Source organism: Haplochromis burtoni, unplaced genomic scaffold (assembly GCF_018398535.1).
Source record: "Haplochromis burtoni strain Fernald_Lab_line unplaced genomic scaffold, NCSU_Asbu1 Contig_78, whole genome shotgun sequence".
Lineage (NCBI taxonomy): Eukaryota > Metazoa > Chordata > Actinopteri > Cichliformes > Cichlidae > Haplochromis > Haplochromis burtoni.
The window spans coordinates 1,344,184-1,367,390 of NW_024582439.1; the positions used below are offsets into that span (position 1 = coordinate 1,344,184).

Consider the following 23,207-nt stretch of genomic DNA (forward strand, 5'->3'; position numbering starts at 1 on the left):
TTTACAAAAGCAAAACAAAACATTTTAATTGTCCAAAATGTCTGGGTCTAACTGTAGTTATTTTTGATTGTAGAGATGTAAAGTTTCTGCTCTTCACCGATGAGGTATCATAAGCGTGAACAGTTAATTATGATCAAATTGAAACACATCCAAGTGCTTGTTGATTTCTCACTGAAAAATAGCTTAAGTTTCCAGAATGGATGGAGTGAAACAAACTAGCATACTGAAGTATTACCCTTTAAAAAGAGAAAAACAGTTTTTAGTGACTGCAAATCATAGAATTGTCATTTTATTACACAATTAAGTAGATTTCCCAAAATTTAAGGGTTTAATTTTATTTTAAGAAAGGATAATCCTCTTAACCTTGACAAATGAGTTCCTATTTATGCTTGAAAAGGGAGTAACGTAGTAAAAATCTTTCCTGTAGTACTAGCCCAGAAGCTGTAGTTCAATAAATCCATGGATTTCCAGTTCCATTAATAGCAATTAGAAATGTAAAATTACTGGCAGTATAATTTCAGAGCTAACATTAAATACATTGCAGGGATGTTTTAGGTTGTTTTTCCAAGAGAAATTTTTTCCAGATGTCCAGTTTCCATCTCATATGGATTTCACTGCTTTCATATTTGTTTTAAATAGAAGTGGACCTCTGAATGTTTATTAAATGTTACAGCCATTTGATCACAGGTTTTATAGACTCAACAATTAATCAAGAAAGTAACTGGCAGAAGATCTAAACCTGCCTTTAGATCTTTGCGTATAGTCAGAGAGAAATAAAACAGTCATCGTTCACAGTTGCAATAGATTGATAAAGAACCAAAATATCCACTTTATTAGTAGTATAGAGAATGACTTGGACAAACTAAAGTAGCTCTCACTTGAAGTGATCTCCTGCATTCTCGTATGTGGTAGTTTGTCACTTCTCCAGGTGTCGTTCCCACTGTGAGCATTGCGTAACTACAAAACCGCCTCGTTGGACTCAAGGTCGAGTGTCTGCCAGCGAGGAAGCAGCTGTCTGAGCGGTGAGGGAACAAAAACATCTCTCTAGATTACATGGAGGGTAACTGTTGGCACATGAAAGCGTTTTATTTCATTCAAGACAAGCGCTTGGTCATTATTTGGAATAGGAGGCCAATACCTGCTGCCGACTTCACCATACTTCAAGGCTATATGTCGAAAAGGGAAAAAAAATAAAAAAATTCTAACACGTTAAGTACATTTTATTGTAAACGGTGACGAGCGTGTCCTCCGATGAGTGGGGAAGAGCACTGTCAAAATTTCACTGTCGAAAATGTTTCCTTGTATGAGTTTCTCTATGAAGGTGGTGGGAAGAAAAAAAAAAAAAAAGCATGATCTAGTCAAAGCTAAATAGATCATATAAAACAGTCGCAGGTAAATAGATCATATATAACATATTCTCATGTCTGTGTGTGGATATAAAGACATCTTTGTATGTTTGTATAAACACAGGTCAGTCTTTGGTTCCACTCTAAAGTGCAGTTTCTGTGGTGCAGCGGTCTCAAGTCTTTGGTAAAGAGTTCAGAGGTTTAGGGACCAGTCTTTATGCTCCTTTATTCATTAAAACAACAAATGTAAACTTAGTCTACCAATGCAGTCTCTGTGACCCCCTCTGGGTCTCTGATGAATCCACACTCCTCTTTTGTGTCTTTGTGGATAAAATACTCAACCTGCTCTCTAGCTTTGCCAGAATAGAAGTTGAGCAGTAACGAACGCGGCGATGGCCAGTGCGGCGCGTTTCTGGCCGCCTCTGTGCCATCCCGTGCAGCCGTTGGGGTGCAACGGAGGCCTCTCTGGGTCATCCCTTTGGCTGGAATCTGATGGCTGGCTGCTGGATGAACACTGGACCAGGGGCATCTGGTAGGACGTGGCTCGCTTCTCCGGGCGGTCCGGACTGGAGCCGTCGCTGGGGCGCTGGCCGTTGTAGAGCAGGTAGCGTCCATGAGCGTCCTGCTCCATGCGGAACAGCTCATACTCAGTGTGCGGCAGCCGGATGCCCAGCGCCACACAGCCATTGGTTAGGGTGACATCCTGCTCCACACCGACCTGCCAAGACCCCTGCACTCCACACTCATTACCACTGAAGACATTGAGGAGGGATGTGGTGGCCACGTCCATGGGAGTCACTCTCATGTGGTTCACTAAAAGAAGATAACATAAGACCTTTAAAGCGATCTATTGTGCTTATTTTAAGCCTTTTTATTATTATTACTACTAGAGTAGCTTTGCATGATTCACAGCTCAAAACACACAAATTTATCTCGCACTGAGTGGGTGAGGAAGCCCCAAATTTCATCCTTTTTCAAAATGTTTTATTTCCCCTCTTTTTAAGCCAACTTTGCTCAAGCAGGTCTGATCAGCAGGTGGTGGAGCTGCTGTTCCCGCAGCCAGAGCTGTGAGCCTGATATGAGCAAATGATGGATATCAGCTCTCACTGACATCACACACAGCCAAATTCTCTAAAAGTTTTAGAGCAGTCTGAAGCCCTGAACTTGTCTCAAGTATTACTTGTTGAAACCCTGGGCCATTTCTTGTTTTCACTGTGATCTAGAGCAGGGGTCCCCAACTCCAGGCCTCCAGGGCCCGTGTCCTGCAGGTTTTAGATCTCACTCTGGGTTTACACACCTGAATCACATGATTAGTTCATTACCAGGCCTTTGGAGAACTGCAAGACATGTTGAGGAGGTAATTTAGCCATTTGAATCAGCTGTGTTGGATCACGGACACCGCCCCTCGAGGTGTGGAGTTGGGGACCCCTGCCATAGAATAACATTGTTGCGCTCTGTGCACAGTCAGTATACAAGATAGGCATCGCTTTTTAGAAAGTCAAGTCTACTAAAACTCCATATCTTTGAGGTTGCCCCATCTTTAAGAAATGTGGGAAAGAAACAAAGAACTACTTTCTTTATCTAAAAAGTGACGCTAACACAGAAGGGACACACTCACTCATCATATCAGGTTTAAACAAAAAAACAACAAGATCTTGAGGCCTCAAAGTGAGACTTCACAAACCAATGGTCGATATTAGGGTAGGTACATCCATCTTTCATACAGCCTGTCTCCAAATGGTAGATAGACAGACTTGAGTTTTAAATGACGTGTCATTGAACCAGTTTATTCTGCTTGTTGAAACAACCTTGGTCTTATTTTTGTCCTTCCCTTCTATCGATTGTGAAAACACTGTGTCTACGAAGTCAATAGGGATCACATGGATCATAACACGACTACCAGTTAATTAAACAAGCAACAGTTCAAACACTGCTCAAAGTGAGCACGCCAAAAATGTTAGGAACTGGTAGAGGAACTGTGTTTAAACTACACTGTATCAAAATCAGGGTTTGGTAGTGTTTTTAAGAATCAGCATTACGGTAAAAATGCAATTACACCACTAAGTTACCTTTGAAGACAAAATCTGTTCCGCCCATGACGCGGGTTGAGTGAAGCCCTCGGCTGTAGCGGCCACGGGCGTAGATGGTGAAGGTGGGGTGTTTACAGATGGGGTCCGAGTAGTGGTAGTAATGGCCCTCCCAGGTGTGGTTGTTATCGTGGAAGATGAAGTGGCGGGTCAGGAAGAGGACCTCCGGGCGAACTTCGCAGCGCTGGCTCACCCACTGACCGTACAGCCCGACGGTCAGGTCGGCCCGCGGCGGCAGGATGGGAGGGTGGAACTCGTCCGAGCGGTAGATGATACGACAGGCGATGCAGCTGTGGTCGTGGTTCTAAAGAGAAAAATAATAATTAATTTAGCTCATAACAACTGATTTCATTTTACCAATAGTGAGTTTAGACAAAAAAAGTCATAGCACTAAAGCACTAAAGATTATTGAGATTTTTCACATGACTAAAGTCATATTTACTGAAAACATACAAACTAGGACTATAAATCTCAGTCAGTCAAGCTTTAGTCACAATTGTAGTTTGGCTTCCCACAGTTAAATGAGCATAATCGAGTGATATAGAAGATACATGCTCTGCTATTTGGAATGAAAATAAATAAATAAATAAATAAAACTTCCTAAATCACTGCCTGATGACGTGCCTTCGTGTGTCATCACAGCTGTTTCCTGCAGAGCTCAGCTGGATGTTTCTTTGACTAGTCTGGATGAGTAACAATGCATTCAAAGACAGATATACAACAGAAATCAGATGTCTGGCAAGGCGGAACGTGAAGAGCTTGTCCCTCAAAGAGGATCATGATTCTGTTTTTGGAAAAAATCGTACAAAAAAAAAAAAAAAAGAAAGAGTTATGTGTGTCTACACCGCAAAAGAACACAATTTATTTAACTGCCTGAAGATACCACAAACTGCAATAACATTAGTGCATGAAGGGCAAAAAACAATCCATGAATTGTTGCCAACACCGATTGTCCAACAGATCTCCATAAAAACGAGCCTGCGCAGCTGGTCACTATATCCACCCAGCTCACAAAGATGCACTGAAATCGGCACCCAATCACATTTCGCCAAAGCTGTGTGTCCACTAAACAGAATAACAGATGTCTCAGGAAAATTGTCAACGTACTGGACAAAAGATCTGTCATCCCCCCCAAGTAGTTATTTTTGGCAAAACCTGGATTATCTGCAAAACGTTACATGAGGGCATCCATTGTGTTTGCATTGACAGATCGTGCCAATAATGTGCAAACAAAAATGCCAACATGCCAAAGATGGCGAGGTCTGCTAGCAAAGAAACAAACGCTGATTTGCAAATGTCAAGAATAACATTTAAAGGCTCCAGATGCCTGAAATACAAGTACTCAGTATAATCTTATAGCTAACAATAAAGTCTTTGCTGTTCTCTGCGGGATATACCATGTGATTAAAGGGATGTACACACAGGAAGAGACTAACAGCAGTGTGGCCTCCAGAGGCCATTGGATGTCAAAATGGATTCTGGCGACTCATAAGTGATGACAGTCCAAATAACCATTGGCTAAACTAAGCGAGTGGGTACTGTGTCCTGAGTTAAACCGATTCTGAGTGGAAGGATTGGTGACTGAAGCTATAAAATAAAAACAAAAAAGGGGGAGAAAAACAGGCTGTTTTTGCAATGATACTGTAAAGTGGAGAATATATTAGAAGGTTGTCTAAATATTCGAGACCTTAAATGTCTAACCAGTGACAAACTGTCGGACACAAAGCACTGGAAGATGAGCCAATCTCTTCATATGTGCTTAATATGCTGTTTGTAAAGCCATTTTTACATTTTTTACTGTCACAGTTTCCGTTGAGCAAACTTTTTTCCCTGACGGAGACAAGACGATGTAAACCCTTGAGAGGAATCAAAGAGTAGACATATGGCGCTATTTCACATTTGATGTCAATAAAAATAAGCCATTTTCAATTCAATTCAATAAAACTTTATTGATCCTGAAGGTTGACCCCGAAGGAAATTGGTTTTGTAAACCATGTGGAACAACTCTCACTGGTAAAAACACTTATATGTATTTACTCTACTACAATCTTATGATATTTGCTTGACTAAAAGTAAAACAACTGATCCTTAAAATAGAACTAAAACTAAATGACGTTTTAGTCAAAAGACTGAAATGAAATCAAGATTTGCTGTTAATACTGACACGGTTTATATGCCATTTTTGGATGTGTGATAATCATGGTGATAGTGTAGGATCGTGTGAACAAGTCTGATCTGCAACCATCTTGCAACAGTTTGCCTTCAAAGTAAAAGTTGCACTTTATGAAACATGTAGCCAACAGTAACAGTAAAAGTTGTTACTTTAATGGCAAATTTTCTCAATTTCTGGTTTACATTGCACTTTTTCCAAGTTTTACTTCCTCTGGGCTAGCAGTTAGCAAGTATTTGAAGACAATCATAAAAACTACAGAAGACAGTGACACTCTACTAGCAACCAAAAGAATCCCAAGAAGCCTTCTTTGAATCCAGTTTCCACGACAGTCAGTGGTCACATCACATCTAAATTGGTACACAACATGACGTCATGTGAAAAATCTCAATAATCAGAACTCCACTCATCATGTCTGAGTTCAAATCACGAGATGACAATGGTGAAAACACTGGTGGTGAGTGATTTCACAGTGGTTACGTCTGTGTTTTATACCGTCTATAGTCCGACTGCATCCAACATTTACATTTATACAGGTGGGTGATGGTGAGAAGATTTCAGGGCTCCACAAGAAGTGGTCATAAACAAAAAGAAAAAGTGAACCATTTATGAGACAGTCAGCTTATTATAGTGCAAACTGTTCACGAACTCAAAGTTTAGCCTGCTACTCAAACAAAAGACAAAACAGAAGTATGTTCACTGAAATCGGTTTGTCCTGAAAACCTTTCATGACATCAGCACATTGTGTCATGAAATTCACACACAGAACTACTGGAATCTGTTCGGAGGAGAGTAAGGAAACTATTTCATTCAGTCTGACCCTCTGGAGTGTTTGGAGCCAAAGAGAACACATTGTTTCACAGTACAACACAGATGTCGGGACTACTTAAAGCCATTACACAGAAAACAGCATGCTGAGTTTTAATGCCCCACACACACACACACACACACACACACACACCGTTTGTACATGCATAAAAAAAACAGTTAATCATATTCAGTTAATATCACTAGTCAGGTGGAGCAGCGTGTGTCCACAGACAGGACGGCCGGGGCTCTCCAACAGACTCCGAGCTGGAAACTACATCCCATATTCCACAAAATCTCTTCCAAAGACTGAACTCCAGGGAACCAATTGAGTTTTTTGTTATTTGAGGGTGGTCAAAATTTAAGACCTGACCTTCTCAACTCAATCGCTCTTTTTCCCAGACAACATTATGTCTGCATGAGATTTATGGGGAGTTTTAAAAGAAAGAAAGAAATGGAGAACGGTAAAATGAGGAGAAAAAGCTGGAGTATCACCACATCCTGCAGATGAGATAATCCCACTGCAGCTCCATAACCGCCTCAGAGCGAAAGGTTAATGGGACGACTGGAAGGGAGGCCTCCCACCAGAATCCACCAGTGTATGTGTGAGAGAACAGTGTGTTTTTAAAAGCTGTGCACTATGTGTGTGTTTATGTAAGAGTTGCATATGGAGAGAGGAAAATGCAGCATGTGCGTATATTTTAGCATATATATGTGTGGACATAAGAAAAAGAGCTGGAATCCGGAGAGTTTCAGTCGCAGGTGTGGAAAATGTTTTGTATCTGAAGGGACTCCGAGCCCATAAAATATAGACTTCCTGTCTGGCCTAACAATGAATATGTCCTCCTACTGATACCAATCTGTCCCATATATCATGACACTACCAATGATTTAAACCAGTGCAGGGTTGTTTTTTTTTTGCTTCTTTTCCTGATAATGTTATCTGAAAATATAAATCAAACAAAATGACACTACAAGCTCAGAGTTTCTTCCAGAAAAGTTGTGAGTGGGGGGCTGGAGGTGCTTCATTAATATAGCAATATTTAACTGTTGTAATCGTAATCATCAATTATGAAGGAAAAAAAAAATATGCTCACTTTGGACAATGGATGAAGAGAGAGATGGACCAGGGAGTTTATTTCCCACATCCACTGCATAAAGAGTAAAGTGCATAAAGGAGAGCATTAAATCACAGATGGCCTCATTCACAAAGGATTATGGGTAATTCATCCTCTCTTGATTAGTGGACATAACTGTACAGATATCAGCTCTGCAGCTAATGATTTAAACTGCCTGGTGAGACGGTGAGGTGTACCAGGGAAAATGTTCAGGAGCAGAGGGAGTGAACGTGGATGAGTTCAGATACTTGGGGTAAATCATCCAAAGCAACAGACAGTGCACAGACAGTGCACAAGAGAGGTGAGGAAGAGAGCGCAGCATCAGGGGTGATTTAAGACAGAAGGATAGCGGCAAGAGTGAAGATGAAGGTTTACAAGATGGTAATGAGATCCGCTACGGTGTATGGTTTGGAAACGGGGGGCAGAGTTGGAAAGTCAGAGGTTTCAAATGAAAAGAATTTGCCTGGGAGTGCAGCTCAACAACCGCTTATTTTTAAATCCGGGATGTACAGGATTAGAAATTAGCATATCAGAGGAACGGCTCAGGCTGCTTTAAAGAAGCAATGCAGAGATGGTTTGAACATGTGCAGAGTAGGAGAATGCTGAACATGGAGATTTCTGGATACAGTGAAGGAGGACATGCAGAGGACACTAGGGAGAGGGTTAGATGGAGGCAGATAGTCTTCTATGGCCACCTGTGAATCTGTAATAATCATAAGAAAAATATGAGAATATGAAAAAGATTAAACTAACCAAAAATGAATCTAAATTTTGTGTAAAAATAAATGAATAAACCCAGTGCACAGGTGTGACAGGGCTCATCTTAGCCAGAACAAGGACAAGCCATGCTTGTACTCGTCCTCATCTAAACAGTGTAAATGCAGTTAGTTCAGTGTTCAAAGAGACTTTCAGTAGAAGACTGAAATAACACCAGAGTGTAAGAGGCTGCGTTTCTTGACCAAAATTTGGAATTTTTATTTGAAACTCTGATTTTAGTTACAATTGTTGACAATGACGAGCATTAAGAAATTCTGTACGTAATAATAACGGTAGTGTCATAAAGCATGTGTTAAATGTTTATAAACTATTTACTGACAAACAAACTGGTGGTGGTGGAGAATATTTGATTGAATATTTAATTGTTCAATTAAAAACTACATTTAAAATAAAAGGCTGCTTCATCAGAGTAGTTCCCTTTTATTTACTTGTAAACGGGTTAATTATGTTTGATGTACAAGTTGGATAAATGCCCTCATAACCAGCAAAAATGCTGAAAAGTTTAAGTGGATCTGAGCATGGATGGGTTTTCAGTGTGTCAGTGACCAAAGACTCCAGCCAAGAGTTCAACCTTGTATTTAACAGGAAATCATTAGCAGGCAGGTTTCTTTGCCGCGTTGAGCCTACAGTGTCCGGCTTGCCATGAAATGCTGGACGTACTTTTAGGTAGAAGCAAAGTATTTTATAACTTTACTGGAAATGAAGAAAATAAAAACGGAGGAAATGAGGGAGGATATTACTACCGTTGCTACATATAAGTGACTTCCCCCCCCCCCATTTCATTTTTTTTTTACTATACTGAACAGAGGTGACGTACAAATAAAGTGCAATCCAAGTCATGGCAGATTCTTCCATTTGGGACGTAGTTCAGGGAAAGCTGATGTCCAGGAGCAAACATTTTATGAGAAACTGAAACCATATCGGACTTTCAAAACCTTCCGTAGAGACCTGTTGGCAAAACAGACAGTCCTAATACTTTGATTTTTTTTAAACTGGCATCCATTGAGCTATACCAGTATCCCTTCTGTAAGACGACTTCCTGGGAATTCATAAAAAAACCTTTCATCTCAGATTGACCGGCTTTATTTCTCAAGTTTTGAGGTACTTTCATGAAAGAAATGACCAAGAGCAGCATAACAAGTACACACACAAAATGAGCAAACACAACACTTTAAAAACAGCAACAATATAGAAAAAAAACCCCAAAACTGATCCCTTCTTAACAAGGATCATTATCAAGTGGTCATTACGCCGCCTCAGTGACGCAGCAATGAGCCGGGGCGACAGAAAACTTAAAAACACAGTCCCCCGCTTTGCTCTTGCATCACTGCTGAGTTCCACCCAGGAACCACAAATGAACATGCTGGCACCAGCAAATGTTCTGGTCTGGGACCAGTCCTGGGACCAGCCCTGGGTACACTGCTCAAGATTAATGTATTGGATCATCACCATGGCAATAAAAAATAAAAAAAATCCCTGAAAAGAAACCATTACAACCTCAAGAGATGGTCCAGTTGAGTGCTTTTCGAGTAAGAACGAGTGCGGTACTCTGTACTGCTGCTTTACCAAGAAAATATACGAAACTTAATTTACTGTAACTGAAAAATGCCGTGAAAAACAATACTCTAATGTAGACCTTTGTGTTATTATAGAAACAAATGACCACGTTTACCCAAATAGGGAGTTACTAAGGAGCTACTTTTTTTGCAAGTTTTATAATGTTCGCCTTCAAGAGTGGTTTCCACTCAAATACAGTGGAGTTTCAAAGAATCTATTCTGCATTAAATCAAGTTAAACTGTATTTTATTACAGTCATGTCCAGTGTTTATTCCTTGAGCACTGTTCTGGTCTCCAACATCTCTTTTTGTAAATACCTTTAGCTACTAAACGCTCCACTATGTTTGTGTCTGAATGTAAATCAAAGCAGTGAAATTGATGGTTTTAAAACCAGCACACTGAGTTGAAAGATGCTGAAATCACAGCCTGTGTATCTGAGATGACATCATACATTGGTCTGTGAACAACACCCTCAAGATAGGAATTTCAGCCATCACCATATTTGTTTTTAAACTAAACTAAACATGAGGAGAGATTGCTGAATCTGAGAATACGATTAAAACCTTGCAGCACATATCTTCTATTCTACTTCATTATTTAGCAAGCGATCAGCACAGTGGACTGATCTGCATGTTTGTTTTGGCACAGATTTTATGTCGGACACCATCCCATTCATTCTGGCTTAGGATTGGAGCCATGAGGATATCAGCTTGGGACTTTTGTCTACACCCAACCTCTAACCGTAGGTATTTTGAGAGTATGGTGAATGTATTTACCACTACATCACGGAGAAGTAGTTTAACCAAACGGGACAAACATCAAGTCATGTTTAATAAAAACTTAAATGAGTGATTAAGTGGCAGAGTCATTTTTAAATTTCAGATCCGATTTCTATTTGTAACCTAAAGAGTCGCCCCCCCTGTTGGTCATTAGAAAGAATGCAGTTTTAAGGCACTTTGACACTAGATTCACCTTTTAAGGGGAAATTATGGTACAGCAGTGGCTGTGTGCTGGCAGCTAAATACTGCCCATCTACCTGCAGACAGCATCTTGTCAGATGGGGGCACACCCATGTGCGCTACTCTTGCTTGTGCTGTTGCTGGTCCATTAGCCAGCAGTGCAGAGGAGTCAAACTGAGTGTTAAAAACTATGGAAAGCCAATTCTTGTGCACTTTCCTGGTGCTCCCTTCCCTTTTCTGGCACATTTTTCAACCAATCAGCATTCAACTGATACACAGAGTCATCCATATAGCGCGCCATGCATTTGGGATTTTGGAGGACTGTAGGGGAGCATGTTGGCATTGGCTGAAAGGCTCTCTATAGGTTCTTCATAGGCAAACACATACATAAACTGGCATAATTAAGCATTAGGTGCAAAGACTACATCCATTTTTTTAATGTGATTAAAATGATCTAAAGTGCAAAGTGCAGCTGTAGTGATTGGCAATAATCTTCTGTATGTAGATGCATGCAGCGTTTTGATTAATGCATTTAATGAAAATCCCACAGTCCAAAGACATACCATGGGGTTTTGGTTAATTGGTGACTCTAAACTGCCCTTAGGTGTGAATGCAAGTGTGAATGGTTGTCTGTCTCTCTACGTTAGCCCTGCATCAGGCTCGTGACCTGTCCAGGGTGTACCCAGCTTCTCGCCCTATGGTAGATGGGATAGGCTCCCCCCTGAAAAGGATAAGCAAAGAGAATGGATGGATGGGATGGCATTTAAAGAAATTAAGAAGAGTATTTCTGTAACAGAGACACTCTTCAGGTTACTGAGAGACAATCTTTGTTTCTCAGTAATCTGAAGAACACACTGAAGAGTTTTTATTGGAACCGCTTCCTGGCAAAGAAACAGTCCCTGTTCTAGCTTGACAGCAGGATGTTTCGAAAATACACAAAAAGACTGGCGGTGTTTCAGGGAAGAGAATACTTTTTATAAGCTTTGTTAAAAAGAAACTTCACTGACATTAACTGAACTGGAGTGGTAACAGAAATGAAAGAGACAGAAGCAAAAACTCCCTTTTTTCCCTTCAAGGCTGCAACTCTAGGACTGATTCCCAGTTTGGAAGTGTCACTGAAAATTCCGCCAACAGTCCAACTTCCTTTTTTTATTCCAAAAAGATTGAAGACAAAACGGAGCACATGCAACAGTTTGATTTGAGCCTCAGGCACGCATAAGATCGGAGCTGGTATGTGCTCACTGGACTAATTCATATGGCCGCATCAATCCAAATTCTAGGAATACCGCATGATGATTGCTCCCAGAGATAGGCTCGGTTTCACATTGCATCTCTGCAGGCCAGAGGGGCTTAAGGAGAGCAGCTCTGGTCATTACAGCGCCACAGGGGAGCTTGTCTGATCACAGCTCGTCACCCCACACACTGTTTACATTCTGATCAGCAACACCAAGCCCCGTCATCCCCATACATATGAATGTTTATTTAGACAGCGGACCCGAACAGGATTTCATTGTGATCTCTGTAGAGGGTGACAGTGAAAACATCACTCTAGGGTTTCAGCCAGCAGGGAAACTCCTTTTCAGCAGTGTAAATACAGAAATTACATCCTGTAAGCACAGTGGAGATGAAATCAGTATGTAGATAGTTTCTGGTTTCTTTCAGTGCAAATATTTAGTGTGCAAAGGTCTAAGCTCAAGATTATTGATTTACACAGAGATCCTAACACAGACTAGGGTTTTCTAAATAGATATCAGTTAGGTACAACAGATGGGCTTAACCGCCTCAGAATAATTTGGATTATCAATAACTCGATAATTCAGCAGAATAATGTAATTTCCCCCCCTAAAAAAAACAAAACAGGCCTTCCCTCTAAAACACAAACACAATTAGCAAACAGTTTATCCTGGTCTCCTCATTGATTTTGGTTAAATTATACATAAGATAGCTCCCAAATTAAAATGTATGTTTTTCAGGTCAGCTCAGGTTCTATCTGGTGTGTGTGGTCTTTGTGGTGTGGAGGGTCAACACAGCAGGGATGGAGTTCAGCTGAGGTTGCACACTGAGTTGCATGCTCGGGACAGAAAACAAAACCCTACCTACGATCCAATGAATACAAACGTCAGGTTTCTGGGTGGGAAGAGTTCTCATTCCCGTCACTCAACTAAGGACTCCTACTGGTAAGTCATGGTTCCTGCACAGTGAGGCAGCTATCCCCTGCAGGTAATAACTGTTGTTACTGGCAAAGATTCTGCACAACTACAAACTTCAACATAGTCCCTGCCTTACCAACTTTAAAATAACACTGGCTGTTTACTGACAGAGAAACTTAGTGTCTTAACCACAGACTGTGCATAAAAGATGGAAGTAGCTTCCAGTTGTGACATTTGAAACTGAAGTGGGTGTGCCTTATACTTGCATTCTTTCTAATGCCCAGAAGGGGGCGACTGCTGGTTTCAAAAAGGAGCCTGGTTGCAAAGAAAGTCTGTTGGAAAATGCTAAACAAACATTCTGGTGCATGTTTCAGAATGAGATTTCCGTGCGAGGGTTCAGTGTCTAAGAGTTTCACAGTCTATCCACTCCATGTCTGGTTACAAAACACAAAGATGGCGACAGTGATGACACTCAGCTTGATGCGTCATGATGGTACTTAATTGACTAATGAGTGTTGCCATCTTTTATATACAGTCACACTATTGCTGATTTAAAAAAATGTAGGCTTTTAGACAACCCAACAGGTTGTGCTGAAGTACAGCAGTAGACTTTTAAGGCTATAACAATAGTTCAAAGTTATGGACGCCCCAAAACTTATTTTTTAATGTTTTGTAATTATAAAAACTCTTTAATTTAATATTACGACCCACAAGTGGACAAACTCTGTTCTAGAATCAAGTCTAAGGCTACATAATAGCATCAATGCACTAAGCCCTAAGCGAGGGAGGATCATTAGGGACTTGCCTTGGCGTTTTGCAAAGCGGTCTGGTAGCTGGACGGCTTGTAGTACAACCTCTGCGATGGTTCAGTGTGTATGTCTCCTAGAAACAGCTCCTCCACCAGGTGATCCAGGTTGTGGTGCAGGTACTGCTTCTCCACTCTCAGCAGCTGCAGCTCATGCATGGCAAAGTTAAGATCTCTGGTGCAGTCGTAGTCGCCCTCCTCGCTCACCAGCTCGTACATCGCGTTGGGTTCCCAGGCGCCCTTCACTGCCCCTCGGCAGCTGCGGTTGAGCCTCTGGCTGAGCTCTTTGTCCACGGTGGCTGTGTGATACACCATCTGGACACGATGGAGCTGGTACTCCGCCTCTGTGCCACCGCGGATGATCCAGGAGGCCTGGCGTAAACGCAGTCGACCCCGAATCACCAGCGTGTAGATGGGTTTGGTGCAGTGGTTGTCCTCATAATAAAACTGGTGAGCCTGGAAGGTGTTGTTGGGGTAAAACCTGTAGGAGCGTGTCAGGAACTCTGGGCCTGGTCTGACCTCACAGCTGAAAGAGAGGACAGATGGCTGTTAAAAAGAAACAAAAAAAACCCCTTAAAAACATTTATGTTTGTGTGAAGAGCTGAGTGGTATTCATGTTCCTTGCCTTGAGTTTCACAAACAGCATGTTTGAAATATAACCCAATTAATCTGCACAGAAGATTGACTAGCTTCAGCCTTTTTTATTGGTTGTACGTCTTTGGTTTATTCTTTTGTGAAGAATGTCACGAGATCAGCGTAAGTTTCTGTCTGGTGGTGCATTCAGAGAAGCTCAGACATGTCAGACCTGACAGTAGGAGGCTGAAACTAATCTGTATCTATATATCTATATATAAAGAGCAAAAGCCCCACCCACTTGCTGTTGTTCTTTTTTTAACATCATAACCAATGAGTTTGTCTATTACTATTTGTGTTCCTGTTTCCCCATTGTTGAGTTGCAACCATTAGTTTAAAGGAAGCCTCCAAACCACTCCCATGTGCCTGTGAACCACATCAGTGGGTGTAAAAATAAAGAAATGTGGTGAACACACATCGACTCACAGTGAAAGTAATGTAAGCTTTAATTAAAAAAAAAAAAAATCACCTCCTGCTAAGAGTTTCTTACTATAATGAAGTGAAAGTAGTAGCTTGCTAGAGAGTAATGCAAACTCTTAAAGATTTTGGTTAGGGGGAAGATACAGAGAAAAGACGCCAACCTGGTGGACACCCAGTGGCCCTCCACGCTGGGAGGCATCTGCACAGTGATCCGGGCGCCATTGTGAAGGTGCTTTAGCATGTGCTGGCACTGGGAGTCTTTGATGGATCGGCCAAAGGTTTTCTCTGGATAGAGGCGACTTGAGCGGCTTTCTGAGTAGTGAAGAGAGGAACCTTCAACCCAAACTGTGGGAACAAGACGATGAGAAAACAAAGATGATGATGATGACGAGCCTTTACGTACAATAACAAATGTAAAACAATCAAACAGAAAATTACATTGTAAACAGCTGTTGAATTACCATTGAGCAGCGTTTGAACATCAAATGTTGGGGTCACCGAGTTTGAAAGGCTGGATAAACCACAGAGGAATCTGTTTATTCTGGCATATCTTTACCTTCTAAAAAATTACCGCTTTTAGGACAACTGGGAACGCCAATTACGCTGAGATCAAACGAAACAGCAGTCTCCCTCATGCTTTCAATCTGCCAGGCCTCTTTGAAGTGTTTAGAAGGTTTAATTTTGTCATTTTTACTCTTGTCATTGCCAGAGATTACATGGCTGCTCCAACAACCTGTAACACCTGGTATGAATGAAAATGAGCAGATCGTGAGACAGGTTGAGGGCCAATTAGTGAATTTCGGCTTCCACTCACTTTTAACAACAACATTCAAACGAACCAAGACAAATGACGAAGATTGCGCCGATTTGTATGCTCAGTTCCCACACCGCCCGCGTGCCCTTGACGCACCACATGGAAAAACAATACCTTCAGCGATGGACTGAGCTTAAAGGGATAAAATGTCGGAAATGAAAGTACTTAAAAAGCCTACAGCCAGAGAAAAGCCCCGAAGCTCACATTCCCTCAAGGATTTATGCCATGTAATACTCCGATATCATCAAAATCTACCTTGAAATATGAAGACTTTGCCATGAATTCTTTCTATCAGACCCGACTTGCCTGGCAATATCATTTAATGCCAAGGAATGCCACTGCGGTCGCCTCTGAGCTTTTAATTTGAGACTAATAACACTGAAGGAGGGAGAAAAACATCTGATTAAAAGAAGCCAAAAGCTCCATGAAGAACAAAGCTCCATCCAGCTGTTTTACACCCAGTCGGGCAGCTCCTATGAGAGCTAGCCCAGGCTTGTGTGCAAATCACCACATCACAGCACTGCTGAATGGAAACACTGGACAGTGGGAGAGACTTGATCCCCCGACTCAGCTGGTGGCATTAGTAACGCTGCTCTGTTTGCTGTAGCTGATCTTAAAAATCAAAGGAGACACTTCACAGTTTGCTGCATGTTATGCACGTATGTATATAAATGTTTTTTTGGTTTTTTTAACACCTGCACTCGGCTTGGACCACAGCAACGATCTGAGCGGCTGCCAACAGCTTGTTTTCACTATGATGAGAGCAAAAACTAACAGTGTGCGCTTGAGAGTGTTAAAAAAGGAAACCTGGTGAGATGTATAATCTAAAACACACTTAACACTTTTATGCAACCCCTCGGGTTTAATAGCAGGTGAATTTAAGGGTTGAGCACATCCAAAAGAAAACAGAAATCTAGCTGCGAAACTGTTACCCGGTTATAAATTAGGTGAATAGAACATAAAGTGGTACACCGTGCCATTATGTATTTAACAGAAGAATTTTTTAAGAGAAAATGCAAAAGCAGTTCGGGGGTGCGCTGGTGTGGAGCATTCAAGCAGGAAAGAAGTCAGAGATGATCTCAGAGAAGCTTTTGTTGCTGCCCATTAATCTGGGAAGGGCCATTTCCAAACAGTTTGAAGTCTGTCATTATGCAGCAGAAAGATTATTCACAAGTGCAAATCATTCAAGACTGTAACCAATCTTCTAAGGAGTGGACGTCCCAGCAAATTCACCCCAAGGTCACACCGTGCAATGCTGAGATAAATTGCAAACCCCCCCCAAACCCAAGCGCTACATCTTAGACCGCACAGGCCTTAATTAGCATGTTAAATGCACAATCAGAAAAAGAATGAACAAGTATGGCTTGTTTGGAAGGTATGCCAGCCTCTTGGCTCTAGAAAGAACAGGAAAACCACAGGACCTCTTGGACAGTGTCCTTCAAACAGATCAGACCAAAGTGGAGATGTTTGGCAACAACACGCAGCAGCACGTTTAGCAAAAAAAGCAAAGGCAATATAATAGAAAAAACAGCTTATATCAGTGTTGATTGAAGGTGATGATTTGAGCTTGTTTTGCAGCCAGGACCTGGGCACCTTACAGTCATTGAGTTGACCGTGAACTCCTCTACTCTACAGTCAAATGATCCCCATGGCTGAATAGCTGAAAAAGAAAAGAATCGAGATGTTGCAACGGCCCAGTCAAAGTCCAGACCTCAACCTGATTGAAATGTTGTGGTGGAACCTTAAGAGAGCTGTGCCTAGATGAGTTCATGGAAACCTCAATGAACTGAACGAAACTGTAAAGACGAGTTGGCCAGAATTCGTCAGCAATCAAACGAGAGCCCGATCCAGTCGCACAGAGAACGATTACTTCAAGTTAAAAAATGTTAAAGATGATTCTACAAGCTAAAACCTCAGAGGGTGTACTTAGTTTGTCACACGCTTCTGCATTTTGGCTTTGTTTTTGTTAAACAATGACAGTGTAATATGTCATGTTGTGGTTCATCTGAGATTTTATTTGCTGATTTTTTTTTTAAATTATATCCTATATGTAAAACTAATTTTATCCATCAGTCTGCTAACATATTGTTTTCTGAAGTTTGTGCTCAGTGGAGACCCGGGGATTGTCTGGAAAACTGTGGAATAACACTATCGGATCATTTTTTCCTGAGAAAAATGAAGATTGGAACTGGAATTTCAATTAGATATACTAGTTGATATTGACAGTGCTTTTTAATAAATAAAAAAAATTTAAAAAAAGGTAGATCTGTGATCTTTTAGCTTTACCTGGCAGAGTTGGGTCTGGAATTTGTTCAGAAACATCATATAAGCCAGAAAAGTGGAACTAAGAAGAATCCTGAATAGAAATTTGCCGTTTTCACACCTCATCCACAAAGAGCCAATCAACAGCTGAACTATGAAACATTTGAGTCAGTCATGTTGCACTGAAGCATGCGCACAGCAGAGACGGAGTTTCAACTGAGTGGTGGGACACGAATCTGCTGGCTATTGGAGTAAAGATGGTACTTGGTGTACTTTTTTCCTCACATTACTGTGTGAGCATAAGTTCATTAACCAAAAAAAACTCCCCAAAACAAAAAAGAAACAAAAAAAGGACAGAACTAATTTTTTTGAGGAGGGAGTGGTTTCTAAAGGTTACTGAAGCTTAATGTCGGATTTACGCAACAGCCTGAGAATGAAGGAGGAGAATAATAAATCTTTGTTTCTGTGAAAATCTGCTGTTTCGTTAGATTAAGACATAATTTGTTATCTTCAACAATGTTTTCTTAAGTCGTGGTCAAATGTTTTTTTTTTCTTTGTGATAAGATTGTGAGCAACATCGCTGATATCTTTCTGTCATGACGTTAGACAGACCTGATCCAGAGTCAGCAGTGTCATAGGGAAGCCTGTGCAAATATCAAAATTATAATGAAACGTGAGCTTCGTTTTGAACCACAGTTACAAATCTTCTTACATTACATCAAAGACAAATGTGGACCTACTCAAAATGGAAAACAGACTCAGACAGGGAAATAAATGAGGAAATGATTATATGGAGGTTATGCGTAGCTTGTTAAAAATGACTTTATAAGAGGAGGCATCAGACGCCTGCTTCTTTGCACTTTTTTAGTGTTGAATGTGTGACTTTCTTCCACTAGTTTTTTTTTTTTTTTAACTCTTCGTTCGTGAAGGCAATAATCAGAACGGCTACACTCAAACTCTTTCTGGCCCTTCGCTGCTGCTGCTGCTTTCCCAAACTGCTGCTCTATCTAAATCAAAGCACCCACAAAACTCCCAGAGTCCCAAACCACGGCGAACATTTCCAGTTGGCCCGATCCCACTGGTGAGGTAAGAAGGCTGGGACCCCTGACAAGAAGAGAGACTGTACAGCATTTATGGGAAGAGAAAAATCCTAAATTTCCAGAGCAGAGACCAGACAAAGGACTTTTCTTCTTGTTATCTCAGAGTCTGGCAGTGACCGCGCAGGAGTTGAAAAGGGTAGACAAAATGACACTTCAACTTCAGGGCAGCTGCATCCAGAGGTGGGAAGTTATAGAGTACATAAAAAAAAAAAAAAAATAGAAAAGTGGAGGTGCTTGAGTATTTTGAAAGGCTTTCGACTTGGAGATCAGAAGGAAAATTGCACCTTTCGAAAGCCAGTACACATTTATCTAAGTTACTTACACAGATTAGGAAGTAAAAGCCATAAAATACTCCTTTGGTTCAGTAACAAGAGAGTAGAGCCAGCTGTCAGATTGTACTTGCATGGGGGAAATGCCAAAACAATGTCAAAGGAAAGAGGAGTTTTGAGCTACACTTGACTCCCTGTTTTTGTATTTTAGATGCATTTAGGTAAACTTATATAAACTTGAGAGAAAAATAAGTAATAAGATACAGCACAGCCATACAGGCTGTAATTTGGCACAGAAAATGCTAATGTTTAGCAGGTGTAATGCACGCTAGCGGTGAGCATTAAACATTAAGAAGGCTGAGCCAGGAGGGAACGTCATTGCTTCTAGTCTAAGTTTTTACCCGAGGGTGGCAGGAGTAGGAAACCCAGTTTTAATTTTCCTTAGTGGGACACGCATATCTACAAATTTCAAGTTGCTAAGACAAAACCATGATTGTCAACATCACAGTGGTGCCAAGTGAAAAGCCATCAGAAACAGCAGGTATTTTCAGGCTCTGGGGCTCATGGCAATCAGGTTGATGAGATTTTTTACTCTGGACCAAATGTTGGAAAATACATTTTCTATTTTTGTTCAGAATTTTTCTTCCTTTGGGACAAATTAAAGACATCCATCCATTTTCTTCCACTTCTACAATTTCCTTAATCCAAAGCTTTGACTGTTTTTGAAAAATGTTGAAGAAATAAGGAAAAATTCACCACCATAATTACTATTAATAAAAAAAAATAAGACTTTTTTAATTCTGAAAAAATACACCAACATAGACCACACACGAATGGAACAGGAATTTCACAGGGCCCCTGTAGTCTCATTTTAGAGTATTTAGCAGCTGCTTTGGCACTTTAAAGGTTTTTGGGGGATTTTTCTTGGAAGCCATCTGATTCTTCGTAGCTCAACCTTCAAGAGGGAAAATGGAAATGTGAACATCTGCATTTCAGTGTCAACAACAACACCTCCAACAGCTGATGTGGACCATGCTTCACATAAAAGTTACAGAAAAGTGACTAAATGGACCTTGAGATGAGATTGTTTTGTAATCCATCCAAACTTCACAACCAGCACTTTTACTGCATTCCTGCACTGGCTGCTGATACAGATGTGCGGGACAAACCAGGCTACAAATTGTGCCTCCTACTTCCTTTCCTCGCTTCCTTTCGCTGCAGTTTGACTGCATCTCTCTCAGTTATGCCGGCACGACTCTCCCTCTCGCTATGAAATTATTGTGCAAATTGTCTGAGTGATGCTTTGCAATTATGGCAATGGTTATTTGGCGTCTTTGGAGATCTGCTAGTCTCAAACTGCTTTGACTTCCAGACCACTTTAACAGCTGATAAATGCTGGTAACTGGCATCCAACCCAGTGCAACCCCAAATTACAGCAGCTTTTACAGAGCCAGACCAATGCATCGGCAGACTGACAGCACTAGCTGATACGATATATTATGTTTTAGGCATTTTGCACAAATGCTTTTATGAACCTTCAAGACATCAACACAAACTCCTTTAAATGATTTCAATCACAGTGTGTCAGCAACGTTGCCGGTTTTGTTGGTGTATTACCATTCACTAAAGTTACTTTACAGTGACTACTGTGATGTTAAGTACAAAATTATTGGCTATGATTTTATAATGCAATAGCACATCTGTCCAATCTGGATTTCAGAGGCAGGCATGAGATTAAAATGTGTATTCTTTCTTTTTTTTTTAAACCCCTTTTTTGAACCAAAATGCCAATTTTGGCAATATATGTGTAATATTAGTCAAATTATAGCAAATATGGGTGAAATGTGTTTCTATTTTTTTATTGCTACTTTCTATTCTTTCAACTTTTCTGAAAGTTTAAAGAAACTATAGCCACATGACCACCACACACAAAATAATATAATGATAAAAAAACAACAGCAACTACTCTGAAATGAACATTAAAGTAAAGCTGTCAGTTAAGCCAATATCTATATGCAGATACAATAAAAACGTCATGGCTCCATTGAGGTCCACTGAGCAGAATAGATTAGATTCAGTAAAAAGGTGAAATAGAAGCAGCTGCTCTTCCGTGGGTCCATTTCTTGGCTTTTTTTTTTTTTTTTTTTAACCTTTCCGTTTTGCTCTCCAAAGACACGCTGAGGTTTTCTCTCCCAGTAAATTTACAGCGCACTCTAATCTAGCCTGACAGTGCATTTTCATTGCCACGCTGAAAGGCTGCAATAACACACCACTTAATTGAACGTTCGGATTCACTTAAACACACTTAAGGATAAGTGGACCCCAAAATGTCGTTTTTTATCTCAACCAGGTTATTTGAAGTTGCTGCCAAATGTTGCCTTCCACTGTCACTGGCAACAGATGGATTGGGTCAACTGCAGTCCCATAATCCTCTGCTGCTCAGACAGGGTTTTCATCAGGATTGGATGTTTTAAGTGGCTCTTAACTCTCGCAGCGCTTTCATCTGCCCAGCAGCCTCGGGGAAGATTTTTATTGCCTTCTAACCTTTATACATCACTATGGCATAAGGCGCAAAGTTAATACGAAGATTGTCCTGAATGGAGGCAAACATCAAGCCATGATAGTGAACAGGTGTGATGAAGGGAATTTTAACCTAAGAGTGACCCACATCTTACATATGTGCTGTTTAAATGATTAGCAAAGTAAATAAATTAACTTAAATGACCGTCTGAAATTGTTCTAACTGTACAGCTTGTATAGAAAAACAAATACGAAACACATGGACATGTTTCCAAGCGCACGTGGAGTAAAACATGCTTTGAGCTCAGTTTTTTAAAATCTTTTAACACTGACACTTGTTGCAGCGCATGAAACCTCAGAATAACAAACACTAGCACATGGGGGAAAGTTTCTTACCCAAAAAAGCAACGAGAAGCAGCTTAGATGACGGCCCCATTTCAGACTTAGTTGGATTAAAACGAGTTTCACGCTGGTCACAACGCAGATCAGGCTTCCCTTTATTCAGCGTCCGAAGTTATTCCGACAGAAATCCTCACATTTTGGATCCAAAGCGTGGAGAAAACACTTTTGCAAAATCCGAGCATCATATGAAGAATGCTCTCGATACGCAGAGGGAGATAATAAGAAGCCCGCTGTACTTTCGCATCCGAACAAAGAATCCTCTGGAAATCAAAGTAAAGTCTAAAGTTTACAGCGAGCCACCCTGAAACAATCAGAGATTGTGGTGCTGAGTTCAAAAAACTTTCTTACTTTAGCGCGCGTGTCCTGTGTGCTGCGCCCCGGAGGAGTGTTTGGAAGTGTGTCCAGAGATTGGACTCACCCCGCCCATTTAGATATTATATGGGCGTGGGGAGGGTGCTTAAGCTTCCCCAGTGAAGTGCAAAATCCAAAGAGAGAAAAAAAAAAATGTATTTTTCACCTTCTCATGTTTTTCTTGGGGAGTACATTTTCTGTATTTTCGGGTTGAATATGTTATTTTCTCATTGCATTTTAAATATCCATGACTGTAAAAATAAGATGCCATAAAAAAACAGATATTGTATTACTAGTCCAAAATTTGAGAACAGTTTTGGTTTTGTCTCTTTTTTCTCACTCAAAAATATCTTCGCATTACCTGATACCTGCCCCTAGTTTCTCCTGCAACTCTCTAGGGTTTATCAACAAAAAGCCAGAAAGGGTCTAATGAAGAGGTGAACTGATCAAAAAGTAGAGGCGTGTATTAAAAAAATGCACCGAACATGAAAGGGTAAATAAATTAAAAAAGAAAAGAAAATCTCATGTTGTTTAAGATGAATTAGGGTTAGCCTTTACTGGTTCCTCCTTCATTAGGTCCCACATCCTCCTTCTTATCATCCATGATGGATGCTGCACATTTTTCTTGACCATGGCTTTCAAATTATACACCTTCAGATC

At 40.7% G+C, this 23,207-nt stretch overlaps 1 protein-coding gene across 2 annotated transcripts; it reads right to left on the reverse strand.

Annotated features, from left to right (window-relative positions):
• On the reverse strand, nucleotides 1–22,629 carry LOC102288537 (protein APCDD1). 2 transcript variants are annotated; one of them, XM_014334316.2, is made up of 6 exons: nucleotides 22,545–22,629; nucleotides 22,191–22,456; nucleotides 14,991–15,174; nucleotides 13,777–14,302; nucleotides 3,416–3,737; nucleotides 1–2,159 (listed from the first exon to the last, which is right to left on the reverse strand). In XM_014334316.2, exons 2-6 carry the CDS (start codon nucleotides 22,228–22,230, stop codon nucleotides 1,696–1,698), a joined length of 1,536 nt encoding a protein of 511 aa, XP_014189802.1. In that variant the 5' UTR covers nucleotides 22,231–22,456; nucleotides 22,545–22,629; the 3' UTR covers nucleotides 1–1,695. The 2 variants fall into 2 exon arrangements, with proteins under 2 accessions (XP_014189802.1, XP_014189801.1); XM_014334315.2 differs by having other exon boundaries at nucleotides 22,191–22,608.
• Between the last annotated feature and the right edge of the window lie 578 nt (nucleotides 22,630–23,207).

What these genes read in the sequence shown, in the direction of transcription:
- LOC102288537 (XM_014334316.2), bottom strand. Translation starts at nt 22,230, where the DNA reads ATGGGGCCGTCATCTAAGCTGCTTCTCGTTGCTTTTTTGG. An exon ending in CCGCTTTGCAAAACGCCAAG is followed by an intron (nt 3,738 to 13,776) that starts GCAAGTCCCTAA and finishes TTTTCTCTTTAG; the next exon opens with AACCACGACCACAGCTGCAT. An exon ending in AACAGATTTTGTCTTCAAAG is followed by an intron (nt 2,160 to 3,415) that starts GTAACTTAGTGG and finishes ATCTTCTTTTAG; the next exon opens with TGAACCACATGAGAGTGACT.